The sequence below is a fragment of the Prionailurus viverrinus genome, chromosome E3 (assembly GCF_022837055.1).
Source record: "Prionailurus viverrinus isolate Anna chromosome E3, UM_Priviv_1.0, whole genome shotgun sequence".
NCBI lineage: Eukaryota > Metazoa > Chordata > Mammalia > Carnivora > Felidae > Prionailurus > Prionailurus viverrinus.
Genome location: NC_062576.1, coordinates 4,478,855 through 4,493,877, shown reverse-complemented (window position 1 = coordinate 4,493,877; position 15,023 = coordinate 4,478,855). Strand labels below are relative to the sequence as shown.

General features: G+C 58.3%; 1 protein-coding gene across 3 annotated transcripts in view; it reads left to right on the top strand.

Annotated features, from left to right (window-relative positions):
• The window catches only part of FBXL18 (F-box and leucine rich repeat protein 18), a 77,866-nt gene that overhangs the window by 38,411 nt on the left and 24,432 nt on the right, over window positions 1-15,023 (top strand). The window contains exon 6 of one of the 3 annotated variants that reach the window (XR_007147646.1): window positions 2,060-2,192. The exons of 1 other annotated variant lie outside the window; for it this stretch is intronic. Coding sequence is in view for 1 of the 2 variants with exons in the window: in XM_047837566.1 (XP_047693522.1) it covers window positions 2,060-2,216 (157 nt within the window). In the remaining variant the exon portion in view is untranslated. Of the gene's footprint in view, window positions 1-2,059; window positions 6,762-15,023 lie in introns of those variants that run through there. One more of the 3 variants, XM_047837566.1, reaches the window with a different exon arrangement.

Here is a 15,023-nt window from a genome sequence, read left to right as displayed (position 1 = left end):
TTAGCAATGCAACTGGCCCTGAGCAGGGGAGAGGTTCTGAGGGGCGACCTGTCCTCTGTGTTGTGTGGCTTCTGAACGCGGGTAGCCAGAAGTTTTAATTCACTGGATCTGTTTACTTGAATTTCAAACTATATTTGCATCACGCAAAAGAACATTGTAGCACGTATGTAAGTTATGTGGCAGGGTACAGGGAGCAGGACGGATCATACAAGCCCCCCCCACCCCCACCACCCCTGCCCTATCAAGGACTCGCCTTCACCCGTGGGGCCCCCTCCCCCCCCCCAAGGCAGCCCCAGCCCTGCACTTGGACGCAGGTGGTTGCCGTCTTCCCACTTGTCACCACGTCTTCGCTCTGGGCGAGGCCCGCCTGCTGTGTGATGTCCAGTGGTGTCACAGGCCAGGCTGGCCAGCGGGGGCGATGCCCTGAAGGGGCCCTGAGGCTGTGGCTGAGAGAGCACGGGCTCCTTGAGGCCCAGGGAGGGGCTTGGCGGAGACCGCGACTGTGGGTGTGCTCCCGGAGCTCTGTCCAAGTCCACGTGAATCCAGGTGTGAACTGAGAGAGGGAAGGACGTGGGGTTCAGTTGTGGCGGTAGCACGTCTGCCCGTGGCCCCGGGGACCTTCTGTGTGCGGCCCCAAGTGCTGCTGGGCCCGGCCACCTGGGCGGCCACCCGGAGCCGCCCCTGGGGCTGCGCACGAGGAGCAAAGCCGGGCAGGCAGCTGCATTCCTGTCCTGGCTCTGGGTGAGAAATTAATCCCCCGTTAGCATCCTGACAGCAGCCTGTGAAGAGCCTGGGGTGACGCTGCCTCGGGAAGGCAGGCTGGCGGGCAGGGGAGTCTTTGCAGGCACATCCCACATCCGAGGGTATTTTGTTTCAAGTCAGTTGCGCGGCGGGTTTGCAGGCAAGGACTTGCCTTGAGGTTCACGGTCACAGACACCGTCGCCCGCGAGCAGGCCACTGAATGCGGAACTGGGAGGCATTTTCTTGGCATCTTTATGGCCAAAGCATCCAGCTTTATGAGTACCTTTCTGGCATTTACTTTCCACGTGTCGTAAATCCATCACTGTGTCCCCTGGGGACCCCAGGGAGGGCTGGGGCGCGGTTTCCTGGTCCCTTTCAGCAGTCCCGGGGCTGTAGGGGAGTTGCCTTTGTTTTGCCAGATGCCCAGGTTCCCTGTCCTGTGGGCACCTTTGCATCTCTTGCCCCTTGAGGCCCGTGGGACGGGCCTTTCTTCCAGAACCAGAGTCGCTCTGGGGTCTGGAGGTCTTTTGTCTCACTCCGTAGGGACCAGCGTGTTGTCTTTCTGGGGCTCCTGCAGCCACACTTGTGTTTTGTCTCTTGGCCACTGTGCGGAGTGGGCGGGTACCAACAGGGCCTTTGCTCTAAGCAGGGAGGGCGGGGCCCCACGGCCAGGGTGATGGGGGCTGGTCACCCCGCTGGCTGTCCACGCGGGGCCCCGGGGAGGGTGACCCGAGACTTTCCGTGGCAGTTGGACGCTTCCTGTGTGCTGTGGGCAGGGCAGACTGCCCCCTCTGTGGGGTGGGGAGGGTGGGGAGGGTGGGGAGGAAATCTGACCCCCTTAGTCATGACTTCAGGTGAGGGCTTGTGGCTCCCAGCAGCAGGGCCGGGCAGAGGGCCGCCTCTTCTGACTTGGGGGTTTCTGTGCCCACAGGGTGGCCTGTGGGCAGGCAGGTTTGGCTGCCGTTTCTTTCTCCACCCCCTGCGGGTGTTGTCCTGGCCAGGCGTGGCTTCTGCAGCTCCCAGGAGCCCCCACTGTGTAGGAATGCGATGGCCTGTTCCGACAGGCCAGGCCGCTCTCCTGGTCCCTCCCCTGGCAGGAGAATGGGTGTCTGGGTGTCTCCTGTGAACCCCACAGAAATGCCACCACCCTAAGTCGGTGGCTTTCCCTCTGGCTGCCCCCCGCCCCGCTGCTCCCGGAGGCCCATTTCTGCTGGTGGGTGGGCTGGCTCAGCCCTGCGCCTTCCCCCTGCAGCCCCGTGCCTTGCCCCCGCGGCGCCCACCTCCACAGGGCCCCGCTAACGGCTTGCCTCTGGTTCAGTTTCCAGGCTGAGCGGCCCGCGCTGAATGTCGTCATCTTCCCTCTGCTCCACGAGGGCCTGACCAATGTCATCCGGGACGTCCCCATGGTGCACCTGGATGAGATCACCTTATTTAAAAGCAGAGTGGCCGAGGAGCCACCGAACTTGTGGTGGTGACAGGTTCAGCTCGCACTGGCCGAAGCTGCTTCCGTCAGCCAAGCCTCTCGCCTGCCGATGTCGCCTCTGTCCGTCTCCTGGGCCAGGAAGCGGGACTGCCCCGAGTGGGCGCGTGGCCTCGCCGCTCCTGCCCACCGCCTGCCCCTGCCGGACGCCAGGGCCTTTTGGGTCACAAGACGAAGAAAGCCCCCTCCGCCCAGCCGTCCTGTGCACCCACCACCCCCAGGGCCCCCCCGGGGCTTCCTCTCGCTTTCTCTTGGCCCTCGCTGAATCGTGGGTTCAGATCCGTGAGGAGGATGAGAAGGAAGAACCGGCTGTCGGGGCGACCTGCAGGGCCCCACGTGGGGCACCGGCTCCTGGGGGCCCTGATGAGGCCCCCAGGGCTGCCCCCACTGCTACTTCAGCCCTCCAGAGTGTCCGTCTGTGCATGTGTTCCTGGCCACCTGCTGTCAGGCTCTGTGGAGGGGCGGCGGGGGCCCAGTGCTGCGGTGACGGCGCGGGTGCCTGTGAGGGTGACTCGGCTTACCCTGTGACACGACCATGCTGCCGGTAACCGCGCTCTCCTTCCCTCAGGCCAGCTGGGAGCTCACAGGTTTTGTGGCTGCACGTTTGGGCTTCTTTTTCCCAGTAAGACACGTTTTAACCCAGTAATGTCCCCAGTATGTTTCCAGGCAGACAGCGTCAGCCAAGTTCAGGGCCGCTGGCTGGGCAGGGCGCCCCCGGGGCTGGGATTGCGGGGTACGGCCTGGGGTCTGGCCCACCGTACGGCCGTCATGACATTCGGCTTTAAAACCTGCAGCCCCCTTGAAGCCCCGTGTTTCTGGGAAAGTAGAGATACACCTGACTTCATTAAAGCAACCTGAAATATTAAAAGTTAGGAAGGACATTTAAGGCCAGAGGAGGGATCAAATTACCCCATTTCATATAGCTTTATTTAGCACTTTAAAAAATTCAGTGCAGCTATTCCAAAAGTGGGGAGCGACTGCCCAGCGTCCAGGGCCTCGCTCCCTGTGTGGAGCCCACTGCCTCTGCCTTCTCGACTGCAAGACTCCCCCGGAGCCGTCGGCCCCTCATCCAGGAGCTTCTGAGGGGCTATGGTTGGTTTCCTTCTACCCAGAGAGTCCGGCCCCACTGCCCTTGGCGATGCTCCTGGAGACTTGGGGGGGATGCCGGGCACCTTCCAGCCCGGGCAGGCCAGTCTGTGGAGGCGGCCTCGTGCTCTGGGCCAGGGGCACAGAACCCACCGGGCCCTGCCCATGCTGCCGGGGCCCATCCTGGCTGTCCTCTGCTTTCCGGCCCCCAGCCCGGCCGTCTTCCTGCTTGGTTTCTGTGGTGACGGTCTCCCCCACTCCCCCGTTCTGTGTAGCGTGTCCTACAGTTGATCTACTAGAAGACCAGGTCCCTGGGCTTTTCATTCGCCTTTCCTTCCCTGGATTCGTGAGGGGAAAACGGTTCAGCAGCCTCCGACCCCACCGGGCTGAGGGGCTGGAGGGGGCAGACAGCAGCTGCAGGAATCAAGCAGGCCTGGGGTCAGGGCCCTGGGAGAAACAGTCTGTCCACAGCCTCTGCCCATCCCAGCAACTTTGGTTGCTCTCCCCTCCCCTGTCTGAGTGGATGGGGTCTGCATGGCTGGTGGTGGTGGGGGGGTGGGGTTTGCACGCCCTTTCCTTGCCCCAGGCTGCAGCTGGCAGTTCTCTGCAGCCTGGCCAGAGGGACTGGTCTGCAGGCTGTCTGCAGGTGAATGCCCTGCAGCCTTCACCTTGGAGGTCCCGATGCAGTCTGAGAGCCATGCCTGGCCTTGCAGGCTGAGGGACAGACCGCCCTGGGCCCCTGAGAGACAGGGCTGAGGTCCCTAGGGGGCCACGTGGCCGTAGATGAGGGTCCGAGAGTTGGTGGGAGCACCTCCCCTCCCCAGTTTGGGGACATTTCTTTCAGGCGGTGCCTAGAGACCCCCAGGCAAGCGCGGTCAGTGCAGGCAGTGACTTCTCGTGCTCAGTGCAGGAGTGTGTCTGGTCGAGGCCTCACCGCTAGGGAGGTGTGACCCGGGAGGGAGGTGGCCCAGGGCCCTGGGTGGTCTCCTTCAGAGCAACCTGGGCTCAGGCTGGAGAACGTGCTTTGTCCAGAGGCTGCGATCGTGTGTTCACGCGCCGGCCTGGACGACCATTGTCCTGAGCAAGCAGTTTCAACCAGCGGCATCGCTTACGCCCACCGGCAGGCTGGGAGGGGCCGTTCACCGGAGGCTGGGGCAAGAGCTGCGGTGGAAAACGGCCCCCAAACAGTAGACCTTGTATCGTTAGCGTCCCCCGTAACCGTTCTACTTAGGGCGAGAATTTCCGCTGCCTCGACACCCGAGACAGGATCCACCAGATGTTAATAATGTGCTCGTTCGCGCTAAGTGCCATTTTGGCAGCAGCGTTAATTGCAATTTATATTCTGCAGCATTTTATGCTGGGAAAAGAACCCACCCTAATGGTCCCCACTTGGCAGAACTGGGCTGTTAAGTGCGGACCATATGCTGCCTGCTGAGAGGGGCCTGGTCAGCACCGGTGGCTGCGTGTGCATGTGCACACGTGTCCATCTGTGCGCACACGCGTGAGTGTCGCCTGCCGTGTGCTCGCCTCTGCATGTGATCGAGTGTGCGTGTGTGCACGTGTGCGCGTGAGCGTGTGTGGGTGTGAGAGAGAGAGAAAGCGGCCCGGGGACAAGGTGGGAATGACAATGAGGGAGGAGAGATCGGGGCATTTATCCCTGTTGAAACAGAAGCCCCCTTGCCCTCCCACGGCCGCTCCTCCCTCCTGGGCCCAGCTCGCCCCTGGACCCGGCGGCTCACTCCTCTCGCTCCTCTCCCGGCCCGGCCGTGCTGCTCCCCGGGTCCTGACTTTGCTGCCACGCCACCAAAGCCCCTGGCCGGAGCGTCTGAAGGTGCTCCAGGGGTGGGGGGGCGGGGGGAGGCATCCGGAGCGCCAGGAGAGCAGAGGCCCGCAGGCTCCCTTCCCTGCCATTGGCTTTTCATTGTCACATGCGAGTATTTTCATTTCCGAGCCCAAGGAGGCTGGACTGGGGACTCTTCACTCTGTCAAATGACTGGGGGGCAGACCTTATCCCTGCCTGGCAGCTACCCTTCTGAGGACCCAACAATTCACGGGTTGGGCCCACGTGTCCACCAGGCTGGAGGGTGTGCTCTGCTCGGGCCGGCGACTGTGGCCCAGGATGGGACCTGGGTGATGCCCCATGCACCTCGGGTGGCTCTGCAAGGCTGGGTGTTGGGGGCACTGCCCCCTCAACCACCTCTGCACGGGGGCCCCCGGCTGTGGGCCATCGGACGGGAGGACGAACGTGGCGGGTTCTGGCCAGGAGAGCGGGCCCAAGGGAGCGGGGCCGCAGGAGCCGGAGGACCCGGATGTCTATGGGCCCACGAGGGTCTGAAACCAGCACGTGCCATCCTGATCATGCCAGCGGCCCTCTCAGAGTCTGCGCCAAGAAGGCAGTGACCCCGCGACCTGTCCCCACCTTGCAGGACGGGGACCCTGCCCTGTGGACCCACCCTCATGACCTCTGAGTGGCCCTGGGGCAGCGGGCAGCCTCCCGCTTCCTCTCGCCCTTGTTATTTGCTCCTTGGAGGTTGGAGAATTGCTGAGACTTTGTAAGAAGAAATACTATGACATGAGAAATCGGTGAGGCCAACGGTGGGAGATTTCGGCGGTTTTGGCCAGAAAACCTGAGGCAATGGAGATGTGGAAGGAGGACGGGCGCCCCAAGTTCTCGTGGCCTTGGCCTTGAACCTCCTCCCCTGCTTGGGCAGGAGGGGACGGGATCACGTGGCAGGGGCTCGGTGCCCGTGCGGTGCTCGCCTGTCTTCTCCGCGTCGGGGGCGCAGAATTCTCACGGGGCACGTAAATGTCTAAGGTCTCGGATACAGGCCAGGTGGTGTCACCTGAATGTCTGCTTTCTGGAACTCTTCCAGAAACCACGGGAGTGTGGGGCGTGGCGTTGACGTCACAGGGTCCTCTCCGGGCCAGCCAGATGGGGAACGTGGGGGACCCGGGGCTGCTTGTCGCTGTGAGGTCAGGGAGCCAAACTCACCACCTGGGAGGCTCAGTCTGCGCCAGAAGCTGCCAGACCCGACGAGGGAATAGTTTCCCGTGGAGTCCTGACCGTGTGAACTGGAGGCGTGTCTGCTCTGCTCACTGGAGCGGGTGGGTGGGGGGCCACGTGACACCGTGGCGCAGGTGGGGTCTCCAGCGCTGCCACCAGCCGCCCCTCTGCCGGCCGACCACTGCCTGTCCCCGCGCGGCCGACCCCGAGCCGTTGAGCTCGGCACGTTTCCGAGGGGGTGTGGGGGGAGCTGGCAGGGGGTCTCACGGTATGTGGTGACCAGGTGCTAAGTGACCAAATATGTGTCACCTGCCTTTCCACACAGACCTCCGTATCTGTCTGGTGATGCCCACTCCTGAATTTTGTGTCCAAATGACATTTTGAATGGGTATTTTCATGTAAACTTGTGGCATGTGAAAAGTTTCAAATAAAGTGGACTTGATTTCGAAAGACGGGTGGCCATGCAGTCCTTCCGGGAGGGACCCTCCCTGCCCTTTCCCCTGCGACCTTCCCCACCCCCGGGGGGCGGGGGGCACCAATCACCCACGGCTGTTCTGACGTTGGGGTGACCGGGACGGACACGTGAGACCCGGCGGAGGATCCGGAGGCTGTCCGGGGCTCGCCGGAGGAAGCTGCTGGGTCAGTTCACGTGTGCCGGGGAGGGAGGTGGCCGGGCAGGCAGGACGCAGGGACACGGCGTGGCCTGAAGCCGCTCTCTGCTCCCCAGTGGCAGCTTGAGCTCTGGCAGTGCCTGGTGACTGTCTGCCATAGGTGTTACCCAGGGGCCGTGGGGACCGTGTCCATTTTGTTTATATTATATATATATGTGTGTGTGTGTGTGTGTGTGTATGTTTTAAGTTTTAAAAATGCGTTTCCTTATCTTTTTTAAAAAGTTATTTTAGTGTTTATTTTTGAGAGAGAGAGAGAGCGTGATCGAGGGAGGGGCAGAGAGAGTAGGGAGACACAGAATCCGAAGCAGGCTCCCGGCTCCGAGCCGTCAGCACAGAGCCTGATGCGGGGCTCAGACTTACAAACGGTAAGATCATGACCAGAGCCGAAGTCAGAGGCTTAACCGACTGAGCCACCCAAGTGCCCCTGTACATGTATTTTTAATTGTGGTAAAATATATATAACAAAATCACTACCTTAACCATTTCTAAGTGTCCAGTTCAGGAGCACTGAGCACATGCACACTTCTGTGCAGCTGTCACCACCATCCCGCTCCAGAACTTTCCATCTTCCCACACTGAGACTCTGTCCCCCAGTCCCCGGCTCTGGGAGTCTGAGGACGCTGGGGACCGCAGAGGAGTGACTGGATTCGTGCTTCTGGGACGGGCTTATTTGCAGCATGTTTCAGGCCGAAATATCCGGCAGCAGACCAGGGCTGTGGGAAGGGGCTGTGGCTGCAGCGTGGACAGGGTGGAAGGTGCCAGCCGAGGCGGAGAGGCCAGGGCGGGTGGGCGTAGGAGCGAGAAATCCAGCGCCCTGTGCTTCAGACACGCGTGTGATCCGGTGGTTAGGGTGACAGGTGAGTGGTGGAGGGAGGAGCCAGGGCGGGAAACCACGCCCTGGGTGTAGACGAGCAGTTGGGGGATGCTCGTGGCTTCCGTGGGGCAGGTGTTTCGACAGGGCGTGGCGTGGTGCCTTGCCCCAGTTCCCTGGTGCCCGGAGCCTCTTCCGGCAGCTGGAATCTTCCAGAGGCCTCTTAGGTGGTTGATGCAGGCTGTCGACCGGGACCTCAGCTGGGCCTGTGGCAGGATTGCCTGCGTGTGGCCTCTCCATGTGGTCTCTCCACGTGGGCTGCTTGGGTTTCCTCACAGCACAGTGGCCGGGTCCCCAGGAAACCCAGACGCTGTGCCCTAGCCTTGGACATCCCGTAGCGTCACCTCCACACACTCCGTTCACTGCGACGGTCACGGGTCCGCCAGATCCAAGGGAAGGGGACGCGCCATCGCAGCCCCCGGTGGGAGTCACGTTGAGGGAGGTGTCACTCGCAGAGCGTGTGGAACGGGAGCCCAGTGTGGCGTTTTTAGCAAGTGCCTCGTGGTCAGGGGAGGGTGCCTGCATGCGGGGCCGTTGTCCCCCCGGGCCGTTGGCTTCCCCGGCCAACCTCACCCGGTCTCGGCCTCGCGGGTTGCCGTGGAGGAGGAGGGACCCGCCGAGCCTCGGAGGACGCCTGCTTCCCAGGGGCCTCCTCAGCAGATACCCCTGGTTTGTGGGGAGCACTGTGCCGCTGGGGGCAGTGAGACGTGAAGAGGTCTGCACGGCCCGGAAAGGCCAGAGCGCGCCCGGGCTTGACGGGGTGTGAAGCGGCCTGGCCTCTGTCCGCAGGCTGAGCCTCGAAAAAACGCATCCAAATGACCTCAAGTGAAGCTGTTCTTGTGGCGGAGATGAAAGAGCCCGACGGCCGTGAGTGAACGGGGTTTGCACTGGAAGCGTCAGGAGTCGAGGCTGGAGGAGGGAGGGATGGCGAGAATGACAAGCTTTGGGGGTGGCCGGGGGGCTCAGTCGTTGAAGCGTCTGACTCTTGATTTCTGCTCAGGTCACGATCTCACAGTTCGTGGGATCGAGTCCCGTGTTGGGCTCCGTGCTGATGGCGTAGAGCCTGCTTGGGATGTTCTCTTTCTCTCTCTCTCTCTCTCTCTCTCTCTCTCTCTCTCTCTCCCCCACCCCCCTACTCCCTCTATTTCTCAAATAAATAAATAAAAGCCTTAAAAAAAGAAAAAAAGAATGATAAGCTTTGGTTGCCACCCAGAGGTTTGCACAGGATTTGTTGGTTGCCCCGTTTGCCTCTCCCAGCGGGGGGAGAAGGCGTCGCGGAGCCCTGACCTTCCAGAGCCGAGGGTCTTCTGGGAGTTCGCGTGGCCTGCCCGGAGCCCCACACCGGAAGGGAAAGGGTGCTTTCCCTCGGACCTTGCCCGCCCGCTCTGGGGCCCGAGCCGCGGGAAGTTGCCGCATCGTGAGTTTTGCCCCTCGTCCCCCCGGCTGCAGGGGCCACACGCGGCACCGCCTGGGGAAGTCGGCCAAAGCCAGGAGCGGGGCCTGGGCGAAGCCCTGACGACCACCCACCCCGGTGAGGAAGGAGGTGGAAGGCCCGCAAGAGGGGTGCAGGCTTGGAACCCCCGGACCCGCGGATTGCTGCCCTTGCTCACACTCGCCGCCGCACACACCCCGGCCCCACCCTCTCTCACCCTTTCACACCCCCTTACGAGCGCGAGCGCGGATCCACCCTCACACCCACACGTGGCCACTCACACGCAAATACCCTCCTACGTCGTAGCTCACACCCAGCCGCTGACACGCGCGCACGCGTGTTCCCACACACGTTGCCTCGCGTACCTGCCTTCACAACCCCCCAGCCGTCACACACCCAAGTGTTCACACGGGCACCCGTGCCAGTCCACCCCTCCGCTCACACACCCGCGCCGACACACCTGGCGCCGGCTCGCTCGCCCACGGTCGCTCCCACCTCCACGCCGAATTTCATGGTGTGCATGCCGGCACCCACACTCTTACACACTCCTGTTCACACCCTCGCCCTACTGTAACGGGGACGCACACTCGCACACCCGCTCGAGGGCCGGATCCGTTTCACACCCCAATTACTTAGCACGACCAGTTCAGTTCAACTTTCCTCTTGTGTCTATCGAGCCCAGAAGATTTGGAAAATTCAGAGAAGCAGAAGGGGAAAAGAAATGACCCATATTCTTAGGAGCCAGAGAGAACCTCTGTTGATATTTTAGTTCATGTCCTTGGAGTCCTCGTCCCGTGCTTTTAAAAAACGTTCTCAGACTGTGATCGTCCAGTGTAGGGTTTTGCTTTATACCTGCAACGATAAAAGCGTCTTCTGTCCTTCCAGACCCATCCGTCTAACCGCGCGGTTTGCCATCACGTGGACGCTGCCGGTCCCCCGTCGTTGGACAATTAGGTTGTCTCTAATTAGCCACTTTTCCAGGGAATGCTGCTCTGATACCCTTGTGCTAGAGCGTTCTTCTATATTTAGAATTCTTTCCTTAGGAGAGACTCTCGTTAGTGAAATTTCTGGGTCTACATATGAATTTTTTAAGGCTGGGAGGAGCCTTAGGGGGTTGTAGAAGCAGAGCTGTATTTCGGGCGTGGGCTGAGCATCTTTCCACGGAACGATCTGGCCCGCGTGTCAGTCCGTGGCTTCAGAACTCGCAGGTCACCTCCCAGTTGCCAAGTGTCCCGATTCCAAATGTACTAGTTACTCAGGACGTCGATGATTAAGGCATATAAGGGAGCAAACGCAGATAAAGAAAAATTGATAGGTGTCAGATGATGTAAATCCTACCGAATGGTGACTCCCCACACCCCCCAAATTTGTTTTTGCGTCCAGGGGAGCGGTCAGAGCCCCAGGTCCCTCTCTCCCACTGACCGCCTACACAGGCCTGGACCTGGGGCCTGGCTGTGCGTCCCGCCAGGCCATCTGTAGAGGTGGCCTAACACCCCCCCCCCCGAAAGATGTCCATGCCCGCACCCCCAGGTCCCGCGACCATGTTAGGTTACGTGGCAAAGGGCAGGTAAGTTCACCCAAATCAGCGGACTGGTTACACGGACAGACTAGCCCCGCATAATCACAAGGGTCCTAGCAAGCAGAGGAGGGAGAACTTTCCTTGTGACTGGAGGAAGGGACTGGGAACCGTGTGGCCTCCACACACTGGAAAGCCAAGGACACGGATTCACCCCTAGGGCCTCGGGGAGGAGCCAGCCCCTGGCAACATCTGGATTTTAGCCAGTGAGGTTTGGGTCAGACTGATGGAGCCATTAAGTTTGTGGGCCTTGACCACAGTGTTAGCAGCCGGCAAGGACCTCCCCCCCGCCTGTCTCCCTCCCACCCATCCTTTGGCGCGCAGGGCCGCCGGCCAAGGCAGAGAGGAACCGCCGCCCCCGTGTCCGCCAAAGGGAAGGATTATCTGGTGACTTTATTTTTTCCTTTTAATTCTTTTCCGTCCTTTTCCAGAATTTCTATAATGGTCATGGATGAACTCAATTCTGAGATGTAAACAAAACCAAACACACACAGGAGAACAAAGCAAACAGACATAATTTTGTTAAAAACGTAGTACGGAGCCCTTAACGAGAACAGATCGCGTCTCTGTGCGGTAAAACAGAAGGTTGTTCACGGTGTATGGACCCAAGGGCAGATTGCAGGATACTACACGAGCTGTGATAAAACGATCAGGGTAGGTTTGTGCAGAGCAAAACCCAAGTACACACCGGCCATCAGTGGAGGGGTCTTGGTGGGGAGTGGGCTACTCAATGTGAGGTCGGATCCGGGGTCCCTGGAGCCGGCCAGAGGCAGTGTGGGCAGTTTAGACAAACCCGGAGTGGACAGGAGCCCCCCCCCCCCAGCCCCCTGCCGGGTCTGGGTGGTGGGGAACAGTTCACAAAGCCTTGGTGGGCTTTGAGGAACTCCTTCAGAGACACCCAGCCAGGTTTTCTACTCTTCGTCTCTGTAATTTGACTACTCCTGGGACCTCCTAGAAGTGGAACCATACAGTGCCATGGTCTGAATGCTTGTGTCCACCCCCAAATTCATGTGTTGAAGCCCTGACCCCCACCGTGAGGGTGTAAGGGGGTGGGGCCTTCGGCAGGTGCTTCGCTGCAGAGTGAGACACGGGATGGGCGGGTAAGACCCCCATGGGATGCTGTCCCCCTTCATTTTTCTGGAATAAACATTTCCCCAGGTTGCTGCAGGCCTCTGATTAATTTCCAGAGTTCTGAAAAAATTGATTCTGATCGGTTTTTGCCCTTTTTTTTTTCCATTGCTTCTACGAAGGCGTGAGTTTTCAAAGGTTCCTATGTGGCCACTGTCGCTCCTGTCCCCTCGTGCATCACTTTTGACAGCTGGGTAATATTCCACCGGGTGGCAATTACAACTTATTCAACCCATCCCCTGTGGTTGAACATTTTTTAAAATTCCTTTTCTTACAGTTTATTTATTTTGAGAGAGGGAGGGGGCAGAGAGGAGAGAGAGAATCCCAAGCACTATCCCAGTGCAGAGCCTGATGTGGGGCTCAATCCCACGAACTGTGAGATCGTGATCTGAGCCAAAGTCAAGAAAGAGTCAGATGCTTAACCGACTGAGCCACCCAGGCACCCCAAGACTGAGACGCATCTAAATGTTCAACCACAGGGGCACCTGGGTGGCTCAGTCGGTTAAGCATCTGACTCTTCACTTTGGCTCAGGCCGTGATCTCACAGTTCATGAGTTCGAGCCCGGAGTCGGGCTCTGTGCTGATGGCAGGAGCCTGGAGCCTGCTTCGGATTCTGTGTCTCCCTCTCTCTCTGCCCCTCCCCCACTCACACTCTGTCTCTCTCTCTCTCTCTCTCAAAAGTAAGTATTAAAACATTTTTAAAGATGGTTTGATTCAGTCTTCTATGCTTACATACAATGCTGCAAATTAATACCATCACTTGAATGTTGAATATCATTTTACGTGTGCGCCAGTGTCTGTAACATAAATTGCTGGGAGTGGAATGGCTTAGAGAGTGTATGCATTTGTAATTAGACAGATACTGCCCAAATTGGCCTCCACGGGGGTGGGTTGAACCAATTTACATTCCCACAAACAATGTACAAGAATCTGAGCTTCCCACGGTCTTGCCAATAGAGGGTGTTCTCTAACTTTTGAATTTTGCCGATCGGGTGGGTGAAAAATAGTCTCTAAGTGTGATTTCACTGAGCGTTTCTTTTATGAGCAAAGTGGAGCATCTTTTTATGTATTTTAAAGGCCATCGAGCGTTTCTTTCTCTGGTATGTTTTTCTTACTGGTTTATAGACGCTCTATCTATTAGGGAGACAAGGGCCTTTATTTTTATGTCCTTAAGTGTGTGCTCTGCCCACGTCTTGCTCTCAGGGGACCTGGAGACCGTTGAAGCAGAGGCTGTGAGCTGCTCCCGCCCCCCGGGGGCAAGCCCGGGGTGCTGGGCCCTCTTTGGCCTCGGCTGGCTGACGAGCCAGCCTCAGGGACACAGCAGGTGTCTTCTGTTCGTCGCGTATGTTTCTCCCTCTGCTGTAGTTACCCAGCTCTTCCTGTGGCTTCGGCAGAGTCCACGGTGTTTCTCCAAACCCAGCCGCCTCTGCCGTGAGCCTCCAGGGGAGTTCTACCCCCCACCCCCCTGTCCTGGCCCTTCCCAACAGAGCGAACCGCTCATTTTCCTGCGCTACGTCTGTGCCTTGGGCAGACTTCCCTGTTAATTGCCATTATCCTCCCGAATTCAGTTTTTCAACCAGTCTTTCTTTCCTAATAAAGCTCATTTGAAAAACGGCCTGTATACACAAAGGAAAAATAATGTAATCCCAACATTAATATTTCAGAGTACATCTCTCCGGCCTTTGTCTTTGGACTTATATGTGTATGTATGTATCAGAAAAGACTCAGACGGGATTGTATTCCACAGATGACTTTGCCCACCTCTCTTTTTGCTTTTTGTGTATGTGGTGCACGTTTCTGCCCCCCTATAATCTTCTACACCATGACTTACGACAGCTGTATTTACCTGAGTTATTCAACTGATCCCTCATGATTGGGCATTTAGGTTGCTCCTAGTTTTTTGCATTTACTTATTTATTTATTTATTTATTTATTTATTTATTTATTTACTTATTTACTTATTTACTTATTTATTTATTTTAATGTTTACTTTTGAGAGAGAGGGGGAGAGAGAGAGACAGAGACAGAGTGTGAGTGGGGGAGGGGCAGAGAGACAGGGAGACACAGAATCCGAAGCAGGCTCCAGGCTCCAAGCTGTCAGCACGGAGCCCGACGCGGGGCTCGAACTCACGGACCGTGAGATCATGACCTAAGCTGAAGTCTGATGCTTAACCGACTGAGCTACCCAGGTGCCCCTATTTTAAATTTTTATATATTTTTGAGGGGGCTGCAGAAAGAGAGGGACGGAGGATCTGAAGCGGGCTCTTTGCTGACCGCAGTGAGCCCGATGCGGGGCTCGAACTCACGAACGGTGAGATCATGACCTGAACCGAAGTCAGATGCTCAGCCGACTGAGCTACCCAGGCTCCCGTAGTTTTTTGCTTTTATAATCAGAGCTGCAGTGAGTGTTCTTATAAACAGAATATGTGTGCATATTTTTTCTTTAGAACAGAAAGCATTTCTAGAAAGAAAATTCCAGGGTCCAAAGGTGTTTAGAATTTGAGGTGTCAGTACGCCCCAGAGAGAACAGGCACCATCCCCCCAGTGGTGAATCGAACTATGGCTTCCTGTCCTGTGGCTCGTGTGTCCCCTCCACGCCAGCGTTTCCTGTCCAAGCGCCCAACCCTGTGCCCAGGGTTGGACCAGCTGTTTTGCATGTGTGGGGACGTGCATTCGGTCAAGAGGGAGAGAAGGTGGAGACTCTTCACTCTGGTTTGGCTCAAGTCAGGCTCCTTGGAACACTTGTGTCTGGGAAAAAAAGAAATCTGATGCTCAGGGCTTTTGTTCCTCAGATGCGTATATAAAGTCCTGAGTGTTAAACCAACGGCCAACAACAGCAGCAAACGCCAGACACAGGGATGTAGTTGTCCTTGTGCACAGCAGCCTGTCTTTACACGGTTGTGGGTCATCCTGGGCAGAGAAATCCAGGTCCGCTGTGAGTGACAGACCCCCTAGGGTGGCCAAGAAAAGAAGGCGGCCAGTCCCAACGCTGCTGATCCCCCCAGCAAGGGCAGGACTGGTTCAGGGCCAGGTG